The sequence below is a fragment of the Athene noctua genome, chromosome 1 (assembly GCF_965140245.1).
Source record: "Athene noctua chromosome 1, bAthNoc1.hap1.1, whole genome shotgun sequence".
NCBI lineage: Eukaryota > Metazoa > Chordata > Aves > Strigiformes > Strigidae > Athene > Athene noctua.
The window spans coordinates 30,070,888-30,098,251 of NC_134037.1; the positions used below are offsets into that span (position 1 = coordinate 30,070,888).

The following is a 27,364-nucleotide window of genomic DNA, read 5'->3' on the forward strand; positions in this document are numbered from 1 at the left end:
AATTAGGAAATCTGGTTAATTGGGACTTTTCCTAGGGAGCTGAATTAAACAAATGAGTTTAGACTGGCTAGGGACAATGGTTAATTGGGATGATAATTCCACTTAATTGGTATGCCTGCAGGCAGTTAAGTGGTCTGTGAGGCTCAGAGGCTAATAACAGCCTTTCTTTCCTCAACAGACCTGTGTCTGTCCAAAACCAGTAAAACAAAATGGTTTTAATGCTCCCATGTACACATTAAGCATTGCTCAGTTCACTCTCTTCAAGAGGTCATCATTGTAAGACTTTTAAGGAACTTGGTAGTGCTAAATTTTTCCAAATACGTTTCATTACAGACTAAGGAAAGAAATGACCAAGATTTTTCCCTAGTGGTGGAATATTTTACTGCCAAAATTTCTCTCAGCCATCAGATTCCAATATTGGAAAATAATAATAAAAAACCCCCACAACAAAACAACAAAAACAACAAAACAAAATGTAGTAATTCTAGTACAAAATTGCATTTGCTGTGCAACAGTCATCTTGCCTTGGGATAATAAAAAGTAATCTTCATTATTCCCTCTAGCAGAAAAAACATAAGTATTGGCTTCCTTTGCTCCTCATGGAATTTTGCTGAACTAAATCCAGCCTTGCTGACTTTCACCAAAGTTCCAAGGGAGCACTCCCACATCCTTGACTCAGAGTCTCCTATTCACCACCCTTCCCCAACACATTGGCTTCATTGCTTCAGATTCCTCCCAGGCCATCAGCCCATGTTTTACCCAGCTTGCTTCTGTACTGCAAATGTGACTCAAGTGCCTTGATTAATAGCTCATAAGACAGTGAAATGGATTTACTACTGCTACACAACATTGTTTGGGAAAGCTAAAATGTACAAACTGGAGTGTTTGTCTCAAAAAGTTAGTTTTGCTTTTCTCTTATGGAAATGTAAGCCAAAACTATTTTGAGGTTCCTCTTGGCCAAGAAACCAGTTTTCACATAGCTTGTAGACAACATAGCTTTAAGCCTGTACTCCTCTAATTTCTTTGAAATTTTTTGATTTTAAATTTTCTGACACACAGATGCCATATCTGCATTAGCCTCATTTCTTTAAGGAAATAGGTGAAAAATACATTTCTTGTTATTTTTCTCCTTACTATATCATAGCAGAATACTTAATTTAAAATTAAAAAAAAAAAAAGAAAAAAAAAGAAGAAGTTAAAGACTTAATGGTAAGTTAGGAAAGCTTTTGCAGGAACTCCATGTTTTCCTGGAGTGCGTGAACTAACAACAGAAAGTCTGAGAGAAAAATGGTAATGCTATGTATCTGAAAATTAATACATTGAAATGTGTCTTTATCATACTGAACAACAAAATTATTAAGAGTAAATGTTCAATATTTAATCGATGTTAGAATCTAGTTAAAAAGACAATCGTTATCTCTTATTTGATTCACTAAGAATCTGCAGCTGATACTCAGTTTTAAAATATCGACAACCGTAAGTATCCCTGTACATGAAGGGAAATACTGTTTTTACAATATTCATTTATTTGGGATATTTGTATAATTTGGACAAAGCTGTATTGGTCAATCATCTTCTAGAAGATGTTTCCTACATCACTTTGGTAAGTGTAGTCCTACAATTTGAGTTAGTCCATTAGCATGCCATTGCCTGGCTCTGCCAGTTCAGGTTCTAAGTCTTTCAAAGAAGGAACCATATAGACTACTACAGAGTTGGGGGAACATGTATGTGAGGAGGGCTTTATACTTCCTTTCCTATAAGGCACACTATTTCTTTGCAGGGATCTTTTCCAGAAAGGACATGGGAGCCTGTTCCCAACCCCCATCACATGAACTTCACAGAAATGAAATGTCATTAGCAGCAATCTCAGAAATCTCCTGAGGATATAATCTCCAAATCAGGCTTTTTAACTGGAAAAGAGGCTGTTCAGTTGTTCACTAATTTATATTTATGGCCTTACAATGAATAAATTTAACTAGCAATTTTATAAAAGGAGAATATACCTAAGCAAATCCTATTAATGTGAGGGAAAGGGTGTTTTTTATTAACATCAATGCTTTATGGCAATATCAGGCTCCATCTTTTCTAACTTAACCTTGAAGAAAATAAATTGCTTCTATGGTTCTAATTCAACTAAAATATTTCAGCCCTAAAATATCTAAAGCCTTGCAAGGGATCTTGTCTCCATCTGCAGATCTGTTCTTTGCAATGTTGACTGCTTCTCTGAGCACAATGAGTGCTCTTCAAAGCATGAAGAAATTATTGTAATAGAACACTGACTTCTGGTCTGTTTATCAGTGCTATGACATCTGTCCACAGACACAGTGTAGTCACCTTTATTGCTTATTCATATATGTAAACATGGAAATCCTTTCCTGCTATACACAGTCCATGGTAAAGATCCAACACAAAAGAAAGCAAGTCTTGTATTACCCTGGGACATAATCCCTGAGTCTCACTCTTTTAACAGTTACTGGAGGAATCTGTACTCAGTGGAACTCTACTCTGATGAACTGCAACAAAAACTTTGGTATGATCCCAGATCAAAATGCAATTTAGTTATTTTTCTTCTTGCCTAGTTTCAATTATTTCCCACAAACTATGTATATCAGCAGGTAGCTTTAAACTGCATTATGCTGCTTAGAACTGAATACTTCTCTTATTATGTTCCTCTCATAGGCTCAACAAAAGCAGTCAGAATTACTGTCCCAAAAAGCAGTGAGACCCTAGTTTGAGAAGCCTTTCAAATCCTCTCTTTTTCCTCAAAAAAGCAAAAGACTCCTATGGAAGACTTGGTAAGTATAAATATATATAAAAACACAACAGAGATGACCAGTGAACTTCTGAAAAGACCTTGTAGTCAAACTGTCATTCCCAGGAGTAGGAGTCCCAGATGAGACAGTCCTAGGAGACTGATAAAGAAAGCCACACTAACTCACATGAGAGGCTCATTTTTTGTTCTCCAAAAGTAAGTAAATGACAATATTATTAAGGACTGTTTCTGCTGATAAGTATTTGTTGTCATTTTCTTGATTATCTGCCTAAGCATTCCCAAATCATGCTAGCTAAATTGTTGTAAACCTGTTTAGAACCAGGAATTTTTTAGCAACTATATTCTGCTATTGTCTCCTTTGGTTTCCTTCAGCATGTATGAGTGCACCCTGCCTGGCCTTTCATCCATCCATTTCAGGGGAAGCTCATTCCAACACTGTCCTTTGATGCTGAAAGCATTTCTTTTCCCCGTTTGTTTTAAACTTTTATATCCATAATCTCCCCAGCCTGCAGTTGCCTAGAAGAACCTATCAAGCAATTCTGCAATGGTGAGTAATGGTAGGAGTTGCTTATTTGCAGATGTCCTGAAAAGATGCAAGTAGAGGTCAGCAGGCTTCTCTTGCCAATACCCACCTTCCAACTGGGGTGCGTAAAACTCCTGAGCTACTTCTTCCATTGTATGGCCTTTTAGTGTTCAGAATTGCAAATACGTAACTTAGTCAACAAATATTTCATTTCCAATAACCTTTGTCAAAAGTTCCTGCTTCTTGAGTTTGACTTAGAGCAAGTAACAAACAGGGAATGCTCTACCCTGCACCCAAGTATTGAACAACCTTTTGCAAATAAATACCCTAGACAACTGACTACCTAATTGCCACTACCCCCTGTCCTCCTGGATGATAAAGCCTCCAAATACCCCATAATCCTGTGACACCCCAGATGCAAGCAGATTTCATTAGCATTAGAGTTTTGAGATTTTTTCCTACTCTTTCACTTGCTAGAATTAAGAAAGTAAATCTTACCGTAAGACAGATGTCATTATAAAACCATCAGCTTGCATATTAAGACTTTTGTTTTGGATCATCAAAGTCATAGATCTCCAAATTATGAAAGTGCATCACTGTGAGAAGCAAGCCACAGGCTCTGCTCCTCCCTATGAGGATTGCATGTAAAGCTTCTATTTAAGTGGCACAAACAGCCCTGGGAACAGGGATTCTAAGCTTGGAATTCTTCCTGAAGCAATGTGCCCTTTTTATGGGGTTACAGCATCAGCAGCTTTGGGGTAATTTTGTTTTTGCCCTGTCAGGTGTTGCATTCAGAGTTATAATGTTTGAACAGGACAGAAGGGGAACAGCTTAAATTTCAGTCTTCCCTGCTGGATGGTGGCTACAATTGGGCACTAAAACCTGATAGCTCTGAGAGCCTCACATTCTGCATTCTCACTTGCAAACTTTCCATCACTCCAGAAGAAATGATCTAGTCTCTATCAATGGCTAAATCTGCAAAAATTCTTACATGTCATTTCCTACTATCCTTACAACTGCTCACATATCAGATCCACCATTATTGTTTCCTGGGGGAAATTCTGGCCATGAACTTGGTCATTATTTTTCTGTATTATTTTTCTGTTGTTACCCTGTTGAGAGTGTATAATTCTACGTACTTAATCTAATGTAGGTATGCCCAGATTATCAATAGAAGTATTCTGGACTGGATAGTTGATGATGAGTTACCTCATAAAAATTAACGCATTTGTAATGACTAAGTCTGAAGGCTCTCCACATTTTTGTTCTGGAACATAGATTAGTGGGAAAATCCCAGATCAGCTTGTGTGACTTTGTGCTTGTGTTTTGTAGGAGCCAATGCATTTGGGTGTGTGAGCGTGTGCAGCTCTGTATACAAATGTGTGCCCACAAGGCTAACACCATTCTTCAAGAAATAAATATTTTCAGCAGAGCTTTTATGGTTTTCTACTCTTGGACAATGATTAGTAGTCCCTTACTCAAGTATTCTAGTAATATTGTTTCAAATGTTAACTGTAAGAGGAATAAATGTTAATTTTTGGATGGTTAATACATTATGAGACAAATTGCTGAAAAAAGAAGGTACTAGGATTGTGGTGAATAAAATTCAGATTTGTTTCTTAACTTCCACCAACTATAAAGTATTTGTATGCATGACTAACTTTAGGTCCCCCAAAAAACTTTGTCAATGACTAAACTACCATCTTATTTCTGATAGAGTACTCTGTGACTTCACTACAGCAAGTTCTTTACAGTAAAACTGTACTGATTCCACTTAATATTGATGTCTATGGAAAGAAATAAAAAAAAATCCCATTTAGTGCTTTTTTCTCTGAGTCATCTGATATTTTTTACTGTGTGTTTGATCTTTCCTGCCAGCTGTGCTTATTCCTGACTTCACCATCCCTGCTGTTCTAACCCTCCTCCAATACCCCTGACCTTGCTCAAGAAAATATGGCAACTACTGTGTGTGCTTTTATGTGGTTTTTGTTTTTTTTTTTTTTTTTAATTTGGAATTTTTGCAGTTAGGGTGTTATTTCTCAACCAACATGAATGAAAAAGTGATGTTGTCATACCGGCCTTCTCACAACATCTTTGCAGGTATTGTGACATTTTAATTTTTTTTTTTTTAATAGCAATGAGCAAAAATTCAAATGGGAAATTGGACCCTAGCTGGTCTGTCAATCTCATTGAAATAAAAGCTATTAATATTCCATCAAAAGTGTGAGCATGCTGTAATAATTGATCACAATTTCTCTTTGAAATAAAGAACCTGCAAGGCTTAATATATTAATGGCAATGCGTAATTTTTATGTGGAGTTCACCAGTTGTTGCATATGCCCTCTTATGAAATGGTTCCATCACACATAATAAAAAATATAAACAAGTATTGTTTTCTCATAGACTTTGGAATTCATTGTTCATAAGTAAAATAATTACAAATATTTATGTTACAGTTCATTTAAAAGCTATTTTTCCTGAAAATTTAAACAAAACTTAAGGCAACTAAATTTTTCATAGGTGCTGCAATCACAGGCAGTATCTTTCATAATTTATTAATTAAAAAAAAAAAAAAATTCATTTAATTTTCTTTATTCCCTTTGGTTTTCCTTTCATTTTCCCATACCATTATTTTTATTTTCTCCATTCTTTTATGCTTTATATGTGGTCCCATCTCCAGATGGGAGAGATGGGACAAACACCTGCTTAGAGTATCTCAAAAAGAAGCTCACTGGTGGGTTCTAGCATCTGGCACACAGTATGAAATAGCACCCAAAACAAAGCGCAGAAAATATCCCTTTTTTTTAGGTACTTTCTAGCACAGAAAGAGGAGATAGGAAGATGGCACTTCACTGCAAGGCAATGTTCACAAGAGAAGATTCAGGCCCTCAGATAACAGAGGTTAGAGCTTTCTTCAGGCAAAGGATGGAGAATAGGTATGCACATGTTACAGACCAATTCATCTGGGCAAGAAAAGAAAATGTTCCTTAAACTTCTGCTCTTACTACACAGGAAGAAAAAAATGTCTAACAGGACTGACTTCATCTTGGGGATATCTGCTAGATATCATAACATGCAACTGAAACAAAACTATAATGTTGCTAAAACAAAGTAGGTTGTAACTGCTTAAAAAACAGTCTAGAGTTCAATGTATAGTAAGTCAGCAGTGAAACTATCTTGACAGTGTAGGCTCAGCTTGAAAATGAGTTGATGCTTAGGTAAACACTGACCTTGATATATATGCTGTAATTTTGTATCAGGAATACTATGGACATTCAATATTTTAAAAGGGTCACCTTTCTGAAACTTGAGTTGTTCTTGGCATACCTATCTGGGAATGAGTCTGCAGACAGAAATGTTATTGAAAGCTGGGAGCTGTTGAAGAGCATCTTGCAGGCTGCCACATATCCCAAATGCCACAGATATTAAAAAGGCAGAACTGGGCAATAAGCTGCTTAGGTTAAATGACTGACTACTTCAGAACAGAAACAAAGTAAAAATGACAGTAAGAAGAATGGACAAGTATTTTTTTAACATAGGTGACTGATCATGGAAGCAAAAGATATCAGTGAAATGAGAGTGATCAGCACAGTTAAGGGCAAAATACAGGCATTTGGAAATACAGTATGGTTCAATTCTCCTCCACACCTCCAAAAAGTAGGTCGAACAGAATTATGTTTCAAGATGAAGTTGTAAAGACTGTTACAGAAAACACTGAGACATTTAAATCAGGTTTTAGCTCCATATTTGCAATGAAAATTGAGATTTTATTTATCTCACCTGATGTGGATAGAAACTTTCACCTCTAACAGAATAGGATGTGAGACTGTTTCCACTGTATGCAATCATTTCCCGATCAAGCACCTCAGCTGAACTTTTTATCAGTTAATGTCTTGATTTAAAACTGAGATGGAATTAGAAGAGATTATTATACTGAATAATTTGCAAACTGGTATTCTGGTATAGTTTGTATTATTATTATGATTATTATTATTACTACAGTAGTAGTAGTAGTATTATCTGAGAGAAATCAAAATGCAGAGCAATGTCCTCAGAAATTGCTTCCTGGCTCAACATTATTAAATATCCTTACTATTTGGACAATTATATCAAATCTTTTTTTGGTACTGCTTTGCAAACAAGTGGGTGGTAAAAATGTGAAGGTTAAATTACTATCACAAATCTATGTGTCTGTTCTGACTACAGGCTCAGGATTCAAGAGCTGACATGAGAGAACAGTCAAATAGGAAAAATAAGCCTTACGATATGAGGCTTAACAACAATGTTCTGTTTAATGAAGAACTGGTTTGAGGAAACATCTGATTTCTTTTACACTTTCTCTCTCTGGATACCCAAAGGGATAACTGAAAGCTGGAAAGAGGAGGAGGTGCTTTGAATGAGGAAAAGACACAGAACTACTGACTAGAAACTGAATTTAGGGGCAAAAAACCTGAACCCTGAAAACAGGCATAGTTTCCTACCAGTAAAGGCAGCTAAATCTTAGCAGGGAGATGATGAACTCTAGATCATATGGAACACTTGAAGTGAGATTTGATACCTTTCCAAAACACACGCTTAGTACACTTTTTAGGAGAAATTCTACCTCCTATGCGGGCTGGGACTTGAAGGGAATAGTCGTACTTCCTGGTTTCAGAATGCATGAACCTATAAATTCTCCCTTGATTTCCTCTTCACAAGTTCTGGGGACAGAGAACTGCCCTTATTCCCATCATGATCACTAAATGCCTAAAGAAGATGTGCATAAGTCACTTAGAAGAGTCAAGAAGCTTTTCTGACACCAATATGATACCAGGCAGATGCATTCTTTTCTATCTTTATTTTCCCTAGAAATACTTGTGAGCCACAAGAAACCTGCCACCTTTTGAGACAGGACAGCGGTCAGTTTATGCCAGTAGGGAGAACCTCCCAGGTGCATCACATGGTGCTTCTGTACACAGAAGGAAAACGGCCAGGTTTAGTATTAAAAAGGGATTCTTCCTCCCTTCCTGATTCTTGGTCTCTGATCAGACAGGTTGGAAAGATTCATTTTTCCATGAATAAAAGTCCTCAGCAGCTCATTGAGGCAGTTCTCCTCACCTACTGTGGGTGTCAGGCAGTAGTAGAGCACTTGTGCAGAACAGCTGGATGACCCAAGCACAGGGTGCCCAAATAAATCTCGTGGTCTCAGAAAAAGGGTAGCTGGATGAAACCTAACTGCCTATAATAACAGACTACACTATATTATAGTAATATACTTTCTAATAAGTATAGCGATATGTATCATTATATGGAACACAATATATACACTATATATTTATATATATTATTACACAAACTCAATGTAGATTCTCCATTCCCTCTGGCCTTAAACTTCATAAAATCAATTCTAGCTCAGAACTGATTAAAGGGCTGAAGTACAAGTCAAGATTTAATTGATATACTGTATAAATAGCCTTTGACTCTGGCCCCTGGATACAGTCATTTACATAAAAACAGGTTAGGGTTTGGCAAAAATTAAAATACATTCAGATTTTGTTTGTTTGCGATTTTCATAATAAGGATATCACTCAGATGGTGGCTGTTTAGGTTGAAATGTGACACAGGTCAAATTTTTTTTTTTTTTTAAGTGATATTGCAATACATGATTGCACTACAAAACAAAATGGGGTTTTGCATTCCAGCAGAAAATATGATTTCTGACCATGCAAAAAGTTGAGCTCTGAATGAAGCCTGATTAACCAAATTAAAACAGAGATCTCTGTAGACATGCTGCGACATATTCACACTGTTTGGGAGACAGATGGAGATGATAAAAACACATTCTCATGCAGGTATGCAATAGTATATAAGGGAGTCATACCACTTTATGACATGAATCACCCACTGTACCACACTGAAGATGCAGTAGTGAAGCAGGCTGTCAGGATTCCCGTAGCACAGATATTTTTCAGAGCTTTATATCACCTCTGTCTTTAACTGCACCTGCTTTCAGTTTGGTATGTAAGCTCATACCCTGGATGCAGTTCATTTTACAGACTGACGTAAATCTGTTAAGTGCTTTTCAAAGCAGGATACACAGAAAAGTGTAGACCAGCCAATACCCAAGGCACAATCTGTCTTTCTGATGTGTATATAGGCAGAAAAGAAATCTCAAAGAAAATCAGAACAAAATCTTTGTTTAATTTAGCATTGGTTCCTTTCATCGATTTTTAACCAATCAGTTTAAGGATAATGACTGGGCAGAGACTATAGCTGTTTACCGTGTAACTTAGCACCATGTTACATATGCAATTGTCCTTTTTGACATTGAGAGGATTTTCTTAGTCCCTCTGAGATAATAGCTCTGGTTTCCTGAACCTGCTGTAACTGCTGTTATTTTACACCTCTTGACTGTTTTTCCCTGTCTGTTTTAACTCAATGGCCCATGTGTGTTTGGCACCTAAAGAAATCCTACAAACTAGGCACTTGTGACTAGATTCAGAAATAGTGTGTTTCAAACAATGCATTATCTATTCACTTCCTCAAAAGTAGCAATGACATAAAGTAAATAATGAAAAAAATGAACAGCTATTAATTGTCAGTCTAGAAGTCATATTTTTTTTCTCTGTAAAGTTCTCTGTAACCTTTTGAAGCTCTCACTGATTGGAAAAAATCATCCTCTGCCTGTGTTTCCCTGCCAGTGGTCCCACTGACAATTCTCAGACAGTTTATGTCTATTCATTTAACACTAATCAAGGGTCCAGGGTCAATATCTTACTTTTGAATTTTAAGACAGTTTATTAAAACAAAGAAAAAATCAAAAGGAAAATTCTGAAAAGGACTTTCCATTGTTTTCAGTTCCTCCTTGTACTTTCTTGCTCAGCCTAACTCTGTGTTAATTATTCATTATAAACAGAAATGTAAGTATGTATCTTAATCAGAAATAGCCACAGACCATGCCCAGCTTGTCACACTGTTTGCTTCCAAAAATTTCTCACTTCTTCCAATCTGGTCCTAAAAACTCTGTTTTTCAACAGTGCTGTAACCAAGGTGATACTCACCAGGTCATTCACAAGTTATGCAGCCATGAAAATTATGCTGAAGTTGAGTTAGTGTCCAACAGACACGCATCTTGTTCTAGCATGTCTAAAGGAGATCCAATTTTTTTCTGTATTTGGTTAGTAGAGAAGTGTAGAAATAAACTGCATTCATCAAAGAGTTTTCAAACACTTAAGAGAAAATGGCAAGCAAGTAGGTAGATAGTAACTGAACTCAAGTAATTTAATAGGAAATATGAGGTATTTCTTCTTGAGCATGTTTTTGTTGACTTCTGCATCCATCCTTGGCCTTCCTCTCTGAACGAACTCCTGCCTCTATTCACTAGTGAGATTCTGTCCCACCATTCCCAACTGACTCACATTTACAGCTTTGAGTACCAGACTGCCTCACTCCTCTTTCTCCATAAGGTTGCCAGTCAGCTCTGGACAAAATTGATCACTAGTGTCATTTTAGTGTGACTCTAGTGTCATCATGTGACTCTTCAGAAGGATTATGCTTCATATAAACTATCTTTTAAAGAAAGGCTTGTGTACCTATGAGAGTTTCATTTTGTTTTAATCTAAGTCACCATTTCCCTTTGTCATCAATAGATATGGGCAGCTCCAGAGAATGATTCCCCTTATTACAATCCTTTTCTAGTTTCATGCATACCTTATCTGGAGGTATGTCTCTCGATGCTTCCAAAGTGTCTAAACCTAGCAGGGAGGCAGGATATAAGATGCATCCCAATTCTCAGCATTTTTTGCATGTTAGCATAAGTGGGCTGCTGGCAGGGATGCACTTTGAGGCACCACTCTCACACAAGAAGTCTCACCTGCTTAATGGCTACAGATTTTGCTACAGGGTTAAGTGCTGCACCACCTATGCCCCTTCGTAGGTCTCACCCAATGGAACCTGCTGTGTTGAGAGACAAATATGCTGAAATTAAGTATTCTAATATCAAGATGCAAATCTCCATCCTCGCAATTTGATACACAAACCAGGTTTGACAGACAAAGAAGTTTCACATACCAACTCTAAGAAAATTGCTACAGACACACCTACTTAGGGAACCTTTCTTATTAAGAAGTTTTGAGTCCTGTCATATCATACAAGCAACATTTTCATAGGAATATCAGGTGTCACTAACACAACTAATTTTATCAACAAACATTCTCACTGAATATGAAATCAGATTTGTTGACAAACTTATTTTTATCAAGCCTTAAAAACATTTAAAGCAGTGGCTAGATTCCTTTCTTAGGTTTTTTTTAAGTTGCAATCTTTCCCAACTAGTCGGCGAAGGACTGGTGTCAGGCTGGTCACAGCATAACCACCACAAAGTCACACTGCTACTTCAAATTTTTCTTTTACTGGCTACATTTCTATTCCATGTTTTTCATTCCAACCCAATTAACTTTTGATTCAATGGTCAACTCTAGCTGTACCAGACAGATGTCCTGTAGTCCTAAAACAGTCAATCCTTCCAGTTTCATGAAAGTCCTCATCCAGAACAGTGAGGAAGATACCATTAGTGCTCTTACTGAAGAGCAAATGCCCACATAAGGTCAACCAAAAAAACCCACAAATGAATGAAGTTGTGAATGTCTGGAGCACATAAAAGTTTCATACAGAGAATACAAGCCCTACCTGACGCCCCAAAACCCAAACATGAGACACAAAGACATTAGAAATTAGCCTTCATTAGCTCTGCTTCTCACAGAACTGCTCTCAGACCAGCACACTATGACCTCTTCTCTAGTTTCCTGACTATTTTTAAAACAGGTTTTCTTAAAATTAACATTGCTGTACTAGTAACTGCAAAGCATTGCATCACTCCAGTAAGATACACCTACACCATCCTTTATTTTTCCAGCTATACAACTGATATTTATGGAAACATCATGCTTTTCCTGCATCATTAATATCATTGATAAAGTTACCATCTCCAGGGACTGAAGTATTTTTTAGGATTCCTTTTATTTCTAATGTTCCTTGAACTCATTTGTATTATCATTGCATTGCTGGCCACATATTTCCTTCACAACCATTCAATTAAATATGGAATTTTTATTTTATAAATTTAATTGCTATTAATTTGTCTTCTGCATCTTTTCATGATTTTTATACAGATTGTTAAATTCTTGCTATCCCTTCATTACTGAGGCTGAACCAAATCCATACTAAAGTTATTGCTTTTCTGTAGAAAGCTGTTTCCATAGTCAGCAAACAATAATTTCTTTTCAAATTGATATTTGAACTTATTTTAAATTTTAAAAATTTCTCATGCCAATGAAGTTTTGTCATATTATTTCTTGCCATTAAGACACTGTAAACATTTCAAAACATCAGGAAGATAACCAAATACATATCCTTTACTTACTGAAACCTTCTCATATCTGCACACACTAAAAGTATTCAAGCTGTTGTCAGTGGTCTTCTAGAACTCCATTCTGTGGATAAATGTCATATGGCATGGCACAGAGCAAATGTGACATCCATTTTTAATGATCTCCATGGATGGAGATCAAAACTCTCATCAGTGGCACCAAAAGTTGTCAAAAGGTAAGAGAGAGCACCTTACTGATAAACAAATCTCTCTTTGGTTATAGAAGAAAAAATATTAAGAATAGCTAGGCTGGTTTCTTTCTTTCTTTTTTTTTTTTTTTTTTTTTTTTTCTGAAGGGAAGAATTTATTGAGTGATTAAAAAAATCTGGTTTGCTCATAATATTTATAAATTATATAAAAACTGAACAGTGAAGTGACAGCATTTAATTTAAAGTTATTCAGGGCAATAAAATCTAAAGTTTACTTCAAGGAATTGCTGAAAGATCTCATTATACTCAATTATTAAAAATAAAACTGGCAGAAAAAACCTGAGTACTGATAAATGCAAACTAATGCACATGAAAATAATGAAACTTAAGTATTGATAAATATTAAAATACTGAAAGTAAATAGCTCTAAATTAGTTATTAGCATTCAAGAAAGATGCCCTGGATTTTTGGCAAATGGCATTTGGAAAACATCAAATCAGTGCAAGTGCAAGAATAGAAAAAAAGCTGGCACTAAACCATAAAATAACAGAAGATCCATTTTATTAGTGTACTGCTTCTTGACTACTGAGATGAGGCTACAGTGTGCCGTCCTCAACATCCCATCCCAACAACAATAAAAAAAGTATAAGCTAAGGAAGACATAGAAAGATGTGGAAAGGACAGTCATGGTTATGTCACACAAATAATCAGAGATACCTCTGCTTCTGTACAAGAAAAAATATGGGATTTAGAAAAGAAACAAATCCAGATCAATGTAAGAGTGAGGACTGGTGTAAGATTATCCATTATTTTTAACCATGCAGGAAGATGAGGGCACTCATAAAGTGTTAAGCAGCTGCTTTAAAACAAACAAGAGGAAGTGGGCTTTCTGTTTTTTTGTTTTTATACACAGTGCATAACTGAACTGTCAAACTCATTGCCACCTGATGTTTTTCCGAGGCCAAAAAACTAAGGTTCAATAAAGAATTTGACAGGCTCAGGGAAGAGAAAAAAATCTACCACAAGGTATAAGGCAAAATGGTCTGGATATAGCTTTGAAAAGATTAAATTTTTGACTACTGGAAGCTGAAAGAACACAACAGAGATAAGATTACTCTGTATTTATCCTTTTTCTTTTATGCTTTCCTAAGCAAGCACAACTTGGCATCCTCAGAATTGGCTACGCTGACCTTTGCTACATTAAAAAAACCCCAAAAAGTTTAAAAATGCCACCAAAACCTTCTCTCTTCCCTTTTCTTAAAAAAGCAAACGAAGAAACAAAACCACAAACAAACCCCAACACACTGCCTGGGTAGTATCTGCAGTATGCTTTTCAATTTGAATTAAAGCAGGAATTTTTTTATTTGAGTCTACCTCCACAAATGGATTAAACCTCAAAAATCCCATTGTCATTTTGTTGAAATAAGTGAAAGAGAGATAAAGCAACCTGGCTAAGCCACAAAGCAATTCCTTGAAAGAGCCAAAATAATTAACTCTTATCTCCTTGTTTTCAGTCTTATGTTTATAACCTCAGTATTGTCCTTTTCTTTCAACTGTTATTGATGACATGATTGGCTGAATTTGTACTCACACACAAAGCTCTTAGATAAAATGCCAGATGTGTAGAAGGGTCTGGTGGTCCCTCTGAGGAGAAGGGGTTTGTACCAATACCATAGCCAAGTTCTTGCTACCTATTACAAATCTGCTATTAAGAAACCAGGAACAGTAGGATTCAAATTTCTCTGCATGAATTTTACCACCTACACCCAAATAATTGCTTCTGATGATCTGCCACCAGTGAAAAACCTACAGCCTAGCAAGGGGAAGAAGCAAGACAAGCCTATAAAATTGCTGATGAATACAGACTCACCAAGCAAGTTGTAAATATTTCTTTAGACTACAGCCATGCCTCAACATTATGCTCAGATTAATCGTCAGTGTAAAAGCCCCAATCAGGTTAATGTCTCTGGTTGATCTGAAAGGCAAAACAAAGGGCTGGCTCTGGCAGTAAGGCTGGGTGCGTTTTATATTGATTCCTTTGTGTGACAGAGAGAGATCAGCAAGAGATTGTTTTCACAGACAAAATATGTCTCTGGCATATCTAAAAAGGTCTTAATCCACTCAGAGAGGGAATACCAACCCTGAAAGCACATGTGAGGCTGTGAAGTAGCTATACTACCTTGAAGCATCTGGGGACCTGAGCCTAGGCAAAAGATACTTGTTGGTCTGGCATGCCAACAGAAGACCCACTCATCAAAACACAAATTTAAAGATATTTGAGGAATTATGTGCTCTTTGTGTTGCTATTCATTTTATAGTTTCACAGCAGAAAGAACTGGTAGTCTATGCTGTGTATCAGTAAGTACATAAAAATTCAGTCAGTTGAGAAATACTGGAGTTTAATTTTCAATTAAAAAGGCTACTTTAGTGTACATCTCCACCCCCAAGCCTTCACTTTGAGAGAATGCTTTACAGGTTACTTTCATTAAACTTAAAATGAATTATTTAAACTATATAAATTCTGCTGCACAATTGGCCTGTATTGAAAAACTCCAATATTGGAAAACTTGAGAGTCTGTAAAAAGTCAAGAATCACTGTCCAAAAGCTCTGATAACTCTCCTGAGTACACTTGTGTTTGAACATATTTATAATAATTTGATTTGATAAGTAATGTTTAGGGAAAAAAAAAAAGCTGTGAAGAGGTAAAGTGCTATGACATTTTAGACCTTGGCAGAATCTCTGAATTTTTTTTCCTTGAGTATAAAGCTTGTGTGTGAAATTGCCAGAGATGTTGTATGGTGGCATAAACAGAACGCAGCACAACTGAAACAGCTGCTCGAAGAATTTCCTAATCACAGTTTTTAAATAATTACACTAGTTATTATTTATTACTGCAAGTATCTTTTCAGAAAGTATAAATTATTTACTTTGATGGGTATAAAAGATGTGTCTTTTAGAGATGGAGCTGTGCCACTGCTCACTGTCATAGGGAAATACTTTGCTTGTTGAGGTTCTTTTAAAAAGGGTAAAAAGACTGAAACACACACACCCCCACCCCCACCCAATAATATAGCTTATTTAGAAACAGAAGTAAGATTACAAAACCATGGTGTGTGAAACTGTATGTAAATAGAGCTTTCAAATTGCAGCACAGAAGAAATTCAGATAGCTAATAAAAAGTCTGCAAAATACTGTCATATACCTACATATACTTGTTATAAAGCAGTCAAAACTGTGTTTTGACAAAAAAAAGTGTTACTGTGTGCTGTAATAACTACAATATAGCCAGCACAACATAGCATAACAGATCATTAGTAACTGTGGTCTGTAGTATGTATGAGTTACTATACATACAGTAAATGTATGTTTGAAGTAAAACAACTTATTTTGAAGCATTAGCTACAGCAAGACCTTCAATGGATTTAACTCTGCTTTAAGATTATTTAATTGTTCCCACTGAAACAAACGTATTTAAATTTGTTTTCAATTTCTCCCAGATCTCAATTTTTTCTTACATACTTCTGCTATGAATAACTTCCAGCATGAAATTAGTAACTTTTTATTTCATTGAAGGGCTCTTTTCTTCAGTAATTTTTCATCTTTAGCCAGGAAGACTGAAGAGCTGATGCTGGAACACTTACTTAAAGGGTTGTAAGAAAATTATTTTAATCAGTGGTATGGAGCAAGGTGAGATAAAAGGATTGAAGTTAACTATTCAGTAAGAAATTTAGGCATTTGCAAGAAAGTCTGGAATAGTTTGTAGCCTAAATTCACAACAACAACAACAACATAAAAACCTGCATTCATCTGCTGCCTCATCACACTAATTCCTAATCTGATCTGATCTGATAAACACCCTCAGAAAATACAGAGATATACAGGCAGATGATCACAAGTGAATATCCATCAACTGGACTGCATTAAACAATTATGTGTTTATTTCCAGTCCTCGAGTGGTGTCAATGTACCTCAATCTAAAGCAGATACAAGTGGCTAGGAAAATGTATGCAAATAAGTTGCATAGCAGCTCTTAAAGAGGTAATTGGTTCAATTTCTGATCATCTGACCGCACAGTTGTAAACAATCTTTTTAAAGCAGTGGTGTCACTGCAGCTGCAACATGCTCTCCACATAATAGCCCCCTATTATGGAGCACTCACACATAAAATGAATGATGAGTATCTGCTTCCCTCCTTGTCCCAAGGGATACTAATCATGTCAGATAAAAATGCTCTGCTTAAATGGATAAAAATGGTTATCAGAAAAAGATTTTGCATATGTTAGGAAGCACAGGGCTCCTAAAGATAGTACAGCCCCTTACTATATGGAAATAATAGCTTGTACAGAAAAATATATTTGCACTTTCGGATGTTAATTAGAATGATATAGACATACCTGATAAGAATGATGTAGCATTTCATTGCTCATTAGTGGTGAAGTAAGTTTCACAGCATCTAATAGCTATGAACCTTTTAAAATCCGCAGAGTCTGAAAAGCTTCTAAACTATTTCCCTCCCATATTGGCCATTTTAAACATCTTCCCTTCTAGTTCACTGACCCTGCATACATTCAGAGAGTCTGAGACATAACATCAGCCTTAGGTTCCTCATCTCACCTAGATCCCTGGCAGTTTGGGCTCAGAAGTACTTGGCAGTCAAATACCTACATATTTTATTGAATCTGTGTTGGCCACAGAGGTGAATCTTCAAAACACATGTCCCCTTCCTAAGCATCCTTACTGTTTGTGCTTTCCACATAGGTAATACTGGATAACTTACATTATGTTAACATCAGTTCCAAATTTGATCTTTACCCTAAAACCTTGACTTAGGGAGCCACATTTTGGTTACTATTTTTACTAGGTTACAAAAAAATAAGTAAGTAAAATGGAGCAGGCAGTGCTATTTCAGAACTCCAAGGTATTAACCGTATTTATTTAATCATGGATCTTTTGATCTGTCATGTTTTGATTATCATCAAATTATCGCATTGAGAGTAAACGTCAAAATAAAATGGAGCACGGTATCTAACTCGTAAATGAATATGACACCCTCCCCACTCCCCAAGCCCAAGTTTTGCATAAAAACAAACAAAGATCTAGCAAAGTCAGTTGCAAAACAAATCTTATCCACCAGTTAGCAGCTCCTGAAGGCAGCTCCCACGCAGACTTCAAGCCATTTGCAAACCGGAAGCAGCAGACAGTAAATGAAGGAGCCTGACTTTAAGTGTGTCAGTTGGTGAACTACCAAAGGCTACAGACACTGGGGGCTCAATCATTCACTGAAATGCCTGTTGGAGGGATCCCAATGCACCACCTGAGGCTGAGCTGCCTGCAGCTTTGAAATGTGTTAACATGTGCAACAGCTGGTGTAAAAAGCAGTACTACCTCTCACTTGGAGGTGAAATCTTCCCTAGTAAAAATTTTGATCTTATTCTTGGGCAAGGTTGAAGGTGAAAATTAAGTAATCACATTTAAATCAAAAGTACTTGTTCATTAAAATGTTGCTTCAGTAATAAACATTCATTTCCCCCCATCCCTCAGTCCGATTCTACGTTTTCCTCTTTTTCTAGTATTTTGTTATCTAGGCATTTGTTTTAAAATTCAGTCTCATTAAAACTTACGCATAAAGTATAAAAACATTCTTCTATCTTACTGACAGAATCGGTGTAATTTCTGAGGGCAATATTTCATTGAAACTTAACAAAATTCATAATCAAGGTGAAAAACTCATTTGAATAGTTTATTGCATCCTTGATTTGGTATAAATAATACTGTTAGATTCTACCGCTTTCATCCCTGTCATGCAATTCCAATATTCACTGCTGCAATAAATCAGGTCTTCTAAACAACAAAACATCGTAAAACAAATTCAAGAGATGTTGTAAATAGGGAACAAAAACGAAATTATTTAGTGCAAGCTTTTTGAGTGTAAACCCCTTGACACATGTTGTAACCAGCCAGTTAATAATTGCTTTGTAAACTGTTGTAAATCTGAAATGAAGCAGGGGGGATAAAACTAACAAACAAGTCATAAAGTACAATTGTTACTTGTTTGGAGTGATTATTGCCACTGCCAACCAAGTTCAAACTCTTGTAACAAAGAAACTGTTTTTATATTTCCTCCAGTGTAGCTATTACATTTGTGCTGGAAAATACATATAATCCTTTTCAATAAATATTGTGTCACACAAAATACACGCTTGCACAGATGCTGAATATTTACAACATCAGCATGCCACAAATTTAACACCACTCTCATCATATACCACTCTCTCTCCCTTATTCACCCAGAAAACATTTTCTCAGGCTGGACAGAATACCTAAGGGATGTTAAAAATCCAGGGGGCACAGGAATGGGTACCATCATCACTGCATCATGCTATAGTGCAGGAGCTCTCCTTCAGAATGAAGAGGACATACAAAGATAACTTTAAACGGGAACCTCTTACAAAAACAAAGTCTGGCAAAGTCCCAAACAACTGGTAACAGATTTTCCAAAGGACAAAGACTGGCAATCTTTATAATCAGCCCTGTTACCATTTTTAGCTGTAACACTCCTGACTTTTCAGGAACGTGTTACTTAACTATAATTTTTCTTTCAGTGTTATGGCTTGACAGATCTTCACCATTAACTTGCAGCCAAAATGTCATTCCATGTTACATTGCCAACATTATGACACTGAGCTAATTTGTCCCTTGTATTGTATGTTCAACACAGATTCAGAATTCATGAACAAAATGCTTTTTTGTCTCACGGTTATTTCCCAGAATTTGAAATAGTTTTTTATAGCTAGTGTTCCCAAACTGGCAGCATAATAAGGGGATGGAAAGAGAGAATCAGAAAGATAGGTCACCTTGTTTAAAATGTAGCTCATTTATGGGCACTCACTTGGTGCCAGTAAATTTTATTATTTAAAACAAATATCCAGCTTTTTACTTTTAACAATTTTAAGTTACTTATTTTGTGTTCTTAAAAAAATATTTAGTTGCTCTAAAAAATGTGAACATTTTAAATAATGTACTTAAATATTGTACTTGTAATGTATTCTCCCTTTCCCCAGCCAGGAAGCTCCCACCAAATAAAACATTAAAGTTCTGTCACGCAAATACGTGTATGCCTCACCTGAACATCTCTTATCTTGGCTTCATATTACTCATAATAAAAAGGTATTCACTGACTCTTTCCATTATATTATTGACAGATATGAACAGTTATTGCACTTCATTTTTTTATCACAAATAGAAACAAGATCCCATTATATTTTTTTTTAAGGAATGCAAATTCTGAACATTTTTAGAGTGTTAAATAGTCGCAGGATAGACCTCAGATGATAACTCACATATTTCTAGCAAACCTCTAAAGCAACCTTTACTTAGTATTTATTATGCATATGCTCAAATTCTAGGACAAATCTTAAGTATGAAAATATCATGGAAAACTGTATAAATGTGGAGAAAATTAATTTCAGCAGTTTGATGGAAAATCAATGGACAAAAAGGTAAATATTTCAGAAAGTGATATATTTAGCATAAATTGAACTGAAAGGGTTCACAACTTTGGAATATGTTTCTGTGCTCTCCTAGCTGATGGAGGATAGCTAAAGTGTAGTATGAGTCATGAACAGCTGTCTGAACAGAAATGTCTGAGGAATGTTTCACTCATGTTGTTTACTCCACAAGAAATTAATTATCTTCATTATCAAGATATCTAGATAAATCATTACATATAGAAAAATGTTTTTACAGGCTTAAATATTTAAAAACCTTGAAAGTGTACTCACAAAATAATGACTAATGTCTGCAATGAGAAAAAAAAGTAATCCACCCTTCCCTCCTAAAACCAAGAAGGAAAGCAAAATACAATGACAAATGGAAATAATAAAGCATCTAGAAAATATATCAGGGGATTTACCGTGACAATTAATGACCTGTTCAGCATCTCCCCGAGATGAAAGAATGAAAGATGAATGTTCAACAGAACTTTTTTTTTTTTTTTTTTTTACCTTGAGCTAAAGGTGCTTAAAGAAGGCACAAATTCAATGCAGCAAAACCATAACCAGTCACAGAAGAATGTTATAAGCCACTTACAGGAACGAGAAATTTTTTTATTTCTTCCAAGGCATGACTCATACGAGAATACGCCTCCCCAGGTGGAGCAAACACTTCAATTAATACATGAAGCTCATCACTCAAGTGCGCGTATTTGGCTTCTCCACTTTTCCGCAGTTCTTCCTCCTATGAAAAAAAGGTGGGGTTTTTTAGAACTGGGAATCTACTAATTTTGCATTGATTTAGCATTTATAGAGAACATGACAAAAGGATATAATATAAGCAGACTTCTAAACCCTTTGAGAAATAAGTTTAGCACAAGCCACTTAAAAGATTTAAAAATCAATTTTGAGTGTTTGAATGATAAAACTAGCATAATTATAATCTACAACAGATTTTAATCAGCACAGTGAAAAAATACTAAATACTCCAGAAGCAAATACTGAAATATTACATCCATAATGGCAATGCTGCATTAATCTGTCTGAATCTTAGCTGTTCACAAAAAAATAAAATAAAGATCCATTTAACCATTTTGAAGCACTTTAACAAATGCTATTGTTAATTAAAGTCTTTAAGTTATTTAATGAATATCTGCAGGCTATACATTTTAGAATTGCTAAAGGAAGTATGCCCCAGCACTTCTATTTAAGACACGAGGTCTGAGTTTCCATCCTAGTTCTGATATATGGTACCTATGCAATCTAGTGTACTAAGACGGTAATACACCTCACATAGATTTATCTTGACAATCTTTGGATCCCAGTTTTCCAGCTATAAAATAAGCCTGATAATCCTACTTCATGTTAGGGTAATGTTCTGAAACATCGATCCACTTTCTTATACAAGGCTTTAAGATAGTGAATGTAAATTGTAATACACATTCATAGTAGTTACCTCTGCATAAAAAGCAAAGATATAAAATAGTGATCATGTTAATGGCACTGACTATGACAACATAATGAAAAATGTATGTCATTACTACACAAGATAGCAGTAAGTAATGCTGAAGAGATGATGAGTTGAAAACTCAGTCTTCAAAAATATTTTGAGTATTGTAATTTTGAAGAAAATATGTATGTATATCTGCATTTTATAGATGGAAAACATAAACACAGAAAAAGAAGTAAACTAATTTGCTTAAAACTGTCTAAGATGTTATAGATTTATAGTATATACTAAAATAACACTTTATGAACATTTACATATCTAAGATATAAAACCTGTGACAATAGATTACAATTCTGATTTACATAGCTTACTTAATTCTGCATTAACTTAACTTATTTTATCCTTGCCTAATTTACAACAATGCTTGACACCAAAAGTATATGCATGATGCTATGCTTCAAACAATATGCATCTAGTTCTTTTTATCTACAGTATAAGATCCAGGCCAAGGACTTTCTGATTTTTCACTGAATACATGATGGTTACATTCTTTAGCTCCAGAGTGCTAGATCTGACTCCATGATAAGTCAACATTTTGCAGATGAAGTGAAATCATAACTCAATAAATGTGACCCATTATTTTATTTTTAAAAGTTGAAAATTGACATAATTGTTTTCAACTAAAAACTAAAAATTAAAATAAGCAGCACAGATGGTAGAATATTTTTATCTTTACAGTTAAGGTATCTTTGGCATTTTAGTTTATCATTGAAATCTCACTGAAATGTCCAGAAGAACCAGAGCATAATGTAACAGTTTATCATGAGATGTAACAGTACTTTTCAGTTTTCTGGAAAAAAACCAATTGATTGCAGATTCTGGAATAATTTGACATGAAATATTTCAACAGAATTAAGATTTAACAGATATAAAGTGATATCCTAATAACTGCTGAAAGTTTCTATCATACTGCTTTATTACGATTCTTTAAAAAAAACAAAACAGAAAGCCCCAAAAGTTATCTTTCAGGAAAAGACTTACCAACAAACTTTGTAAAAATATAAAATAGTACTTTTTTTTTCAAATGTAGAAAAAGTAAAAAATAATGTTTGGCTCATTATTTTGATGAGGATTTTACATAGCTAAAACATCAGTAACATGATTTTATAATGCAGACCTGTCTTATAGAAAGTTAGGTATATGCTTGTGTGGCAGAAACAACGGTAACGTTTCTCTTTCATTTTCTCAACAAACTCAGGAATTCTTAAAACACATCATTTTATAAACTTCTTCCTAGGTTCAGTGCATGTTTTCTGTCACTATTGAGCTGTTGGAAACAGCAGGCTAGGACTGTGAGATCCTCACAATTTCTTTCTGAGGATATCTAATGGTGTTTTTTCTTGTGAAACATACAGGATTAAAGACTGAATTTTCACAGAACACCTCTTCTCACAACACGGTAAAATGTGAGGAAACTGCTTCTTTTATTGCAAGTGTGTGTGTTGATAGAGAGAAACTGAAATCACTTCAGGAAAAATAATGAAGAGTAAGAAGTCACAGACCATATAAGCACTGTATCAAGCTTTGCTTCCCAAAGCCAGTGAACATGACTGAGTATTTTAGGACTGAATGCAGCCTTACATTTAATTGTATGTCAGACATCAGGCATCTAACCAGCTGAACAACAAACATAATTCACACTGTTGAGGAGACTCTTGTCGATATGGAAGGTTATACCTACTGGCAGGTAATAGAGCTTTCTAAGTGCTGTACAGATGAATGGGATCTCCAGGTGAAGTTGGGCAACACCTTTATAAGTCTTCATCAGCAAGCAGCACAGCCCAAATGCACAGCAAAATGGTCAGTGTTGCGGATCCAACATCCACACCTACTTATATTTAGGATGACAGCACTACCCCTCATCTAGAACTTCAGTGGGTTTTGCTTCCTGCTAGTTGTAGAGTGGTTGCACAGAGTTCCCATTAGAAGTAAGAGAGCCTTCCTGGAGGCCAGCTTTGGTTTAGTTTCATAGGACAGCAGTCCAGTTCATGCCCCATGATCTCTGCTCACTGTAAGTAATGATTTCCCAGTCAATGGGAATGATCAGGAGACTCTCCCCTAAACTGCACTTCTGATTCAAACTAGAATGCTAATGAATAAACACCCCATGTAGTACTGGTAAGGATTGAGGCGGATTATGAGACTTCTAGCATCTGCTACATGAAGGCAAAATGAATGAGATGATCATAAATCTATTTTATATGGTGTTATTTATAAGGTTAACTGGGTGCTGTTGGCCTTGCAAGATTCTGCACCCCTAAAAATCTCAAATGCACCAGTCCAATTACCTGTGAACTTTGTTTCTCATATAATTCTGCCTTAATCACCTGTGTGTGAGGTCCAGCTATTGCCCATGGTGCTGTCTGTAACTTCTGTCAGATTCTCACAGCTTTTTATATTCTACAATTTCCGATGTCATGTCCACCAGTTTTCCAAATCCTGTTCAGCTTGCACAGCTTTGGCCAGGGTCTACCTAGCAGCTCAGTTGTTCGCCCACAGCCCTAGTGCGGGAATTGTAACTGCTTAAGCCTACTTGTGTAGACATGAACCGAATCTCAGTGAAAGACAATGTGCACTGACAGCCTGATGGATTCGCTGTAGAGAACTACCCTGAAAACAATCAAAATGCGGTTAAATCTTAGGCACTGGATCTTAGGAAAAAACCCCAACAAATCTGGGACCTGTTCAGTTCTAATTTATAAAATGAATGGAATTGATTCCCTGGGTAAATGTATCAGTGATGGCAATCTCTCTTAGTACTGACCCTCAGGTTAATAATACGGTTTTTATTTACTACATGATGATGATGCTTAACTATACTGTGGATTGAGCACAGCAGAGGAAACACACACCACCCTCGAGAGACAACTGCTCCCTAAACCTGATCCTCTTCCACTGTCTTTTGCATGCCAATTCCATTTATCTCTCGAGACTGACAGTACTACATTCCACATACAAACCCAGCTCCCCTCACACTACATGCTTCAGGCTTCCTTCATCTGCATCTGCTGCCTTACAGTGTCTGTCACATGGTACTGAAGTCCACCTGCACTTAAGCTGATGCATGGCTCCATGACCCACTCCTTCATAAAAGAAAACAGATATTTTGAAACACCTGCTTTGTTTTATAATTTCCAGTTGACCAAAGCAGGGAGAATGAATTATAAAACCATAGCAGAAATTTGAGGAGTACCAACCTCTGCAAAAGTGAAGCATATGAGTGATAAGAACATAAAGTCCAGGAAAAATTATGAATTTTCTCTGGATGAGAAAGCAGCCTTACAATTTTAAAAGGAAGTGTGCTGATAGAGAACTGATTTCTGGCTGGAACATCAGCCAAAATGCTTGAATAAAACTACTGGAAGGAAGTGGGAAGAACAAATGGAGTTTGCATAGCAAACAAAATTACACAATCCAGATTGATGAATAAAAAGTCTCCTCATAAAATTGAAATAACAGAATATCCAAGAGTAATAGAAGAGAAACTTGCAGCATGAATTGTGTAACCCCAGTCATAAATTTCAGCAGTACAATACACAGAACTTCCTATAATGTAACAAATACAGCTATGAAAAGAAACAACAGGTACTGGAACAATATAAAAGAACTGCAGTGGATTTCATATCTTGCAAGAATTTGCAAATAAAAGCATAGCACAGAGACTAGACAAAGATGATAATCATTGCGCTGTTGCTACAGAGGCATTATTCATAAGATCAATGGACAATGGTACAGAAGAAAATTAATAAGCATACAGCTTAACAAATGCAAACCTATTTATTTTCAATCTCCAAATAAATGCAAAAGTCAAGATGTTGTCTGCAACACTGTTGTAAAAGTAACAAGTGAACTATACCATAACAAGTAAATCAGAATAATTTCTTGGTGGTACCTGTTTTGGGGTTAAAAAGCTTTCAGGTCCTAGGTCGCATCAATGGAGAAACAGAGAACAAAAGAAAAAGAAGAATTTGGGAATAGATGAGGTGGATTGGGACAGTTCTCAGCAGAGTACAGAGCGAAGCTAAAAAAGCTTAGCCATCACTTGACTCTTGTTTCTAAAGAAGTTATTTTCACTTCAGGAAGAGGAATAAAGAACATGGAGATGGTGAGTACATGAGGAGAGCTCATAGAGCAGAGCTAAGGGACTGAGTGTATACCACCTGCAGTCAGGAACACAGACCCTGTAATGAAATACAGGCATGTAGAAAGAACATGGCTTACAACAGAGGAAATTTCTGGACACACAAGTGACAACAATTATCTTTCTATACTTGATGCATCATTAAAATTCTCAGTTATTTTGATGAAATGGATTGTATATATTCAATACTGCCTTGGGCAACAGGTCCTTCAGTTCAAGAGTGCTTTATTTCCTGATGCTTTTCACAATGAAATACAACAACATCTTAATGGCAAAGAGGTACTAAGCTGTACATAGATCATATTTGTGTTTAGACAGGTGAGAACGAAAACAAAGACCAATCAGTAGAAGAATGCAATGATAACACAACCATTGAATCACTATCGAAAGAGCCTGAATGCTTGGGGTAAATGTCAGATGAACAAAAAATATAAATTCTGGGAAACAAACAAATAAGAGAAAGGTTAACACATTAAAGTGGTACGTGCCAAAACTGAAGCTACAAGCAGGGACCACTGTGACCATTACCTGCCAGAAAACTGATAAGAGCAGACACTTGTACAAATCTAACCAAAAGCTAAACTGGCATAGGTAAGAATCACGACTGCTGCTAGAACTAAACAAGCCAAAGATGTTCAATGAATATAACCAGTGTATTGCAAGTTTGCAAAGATAATGCAGGAAACTGAAGATCCTCGAGAAATGCATAATTACCATACCTAAAGATGCTTCCTAAGAAGATTATGTTCATCTTAAAACTTATGACTACAACTAGGGACCACTGCATTCAGGGTGCCTTCAGATTCAGGAAGAAGACTGCCTTAATTAATGAGAACACAAAATGTCATGTTTTTATTTATGAGAAGCTAATTAGCAATTTGTTGCAACCAAGTTACAGAGCAGGTTGTTTGAGCTCCCACACATTCTTACTACAGGCAAAAACATACCTTATACAAAGTTGTCTTTTTTTTTTTTTTTTCTTAGTAGTTGTAAAAGTCTAATCAAAGAGTTATTAGCAGTCTAGTACCATACTAACACTTGCAGCTCCAATTACATGCAGGTAAAATGACATATACACAAACTATCTAGTGCCTGACCATTTCCCCAGTGCCATGTTCACCTTTCCACTGCGCTGGGGGCTCCTACGGTTAATGGCTTCAGCTGGCAGGGGTGGGGCACTGCTGTGAGTTAGCAGCACCTTCAGTTCTTTGCTACAAGACATACAGTGCCGATAATGATAATATCTTCCTCCTCTCTCCAGGAACTATTTGGGGCAATTCTTAGGTTTGTGAACAAGCTACACAAATTACTCTTTCTGCGTCGTTTTGCAACTCCATTTCCTATCCAAATTTACTATATACGGTAAGATTT

At 36.0% G+C, this 27,364-nt stretch overlaps 1 protein-coding gene across 2 annotated transcripts in view; it reads right to left on the bottom strand.

The window, feature by feature from the left end:
• KHDRBS2 (KH RNA binding domain containing, signal transduction associated 2) overlaps positions 1 to 27,364 on the bottom strand; it is a 382,788-nt gene that overhangs the window by 160,522 nt on the left and 194,902 nt on the right. For both annotated transcript variants that reach the window (XM_074922510.1, XM_074922518.1), the window contains exon 4: positions 20,941 to 21,087. In XM_074922510.1, the coding sequence (XP_074778611.1) occupies positions 20,941 to 21,087 (147 nt within the window). The remainder of the gene's footprint in view (positions 1 to 20,940; positions 21,088 to 27,364) is intronic.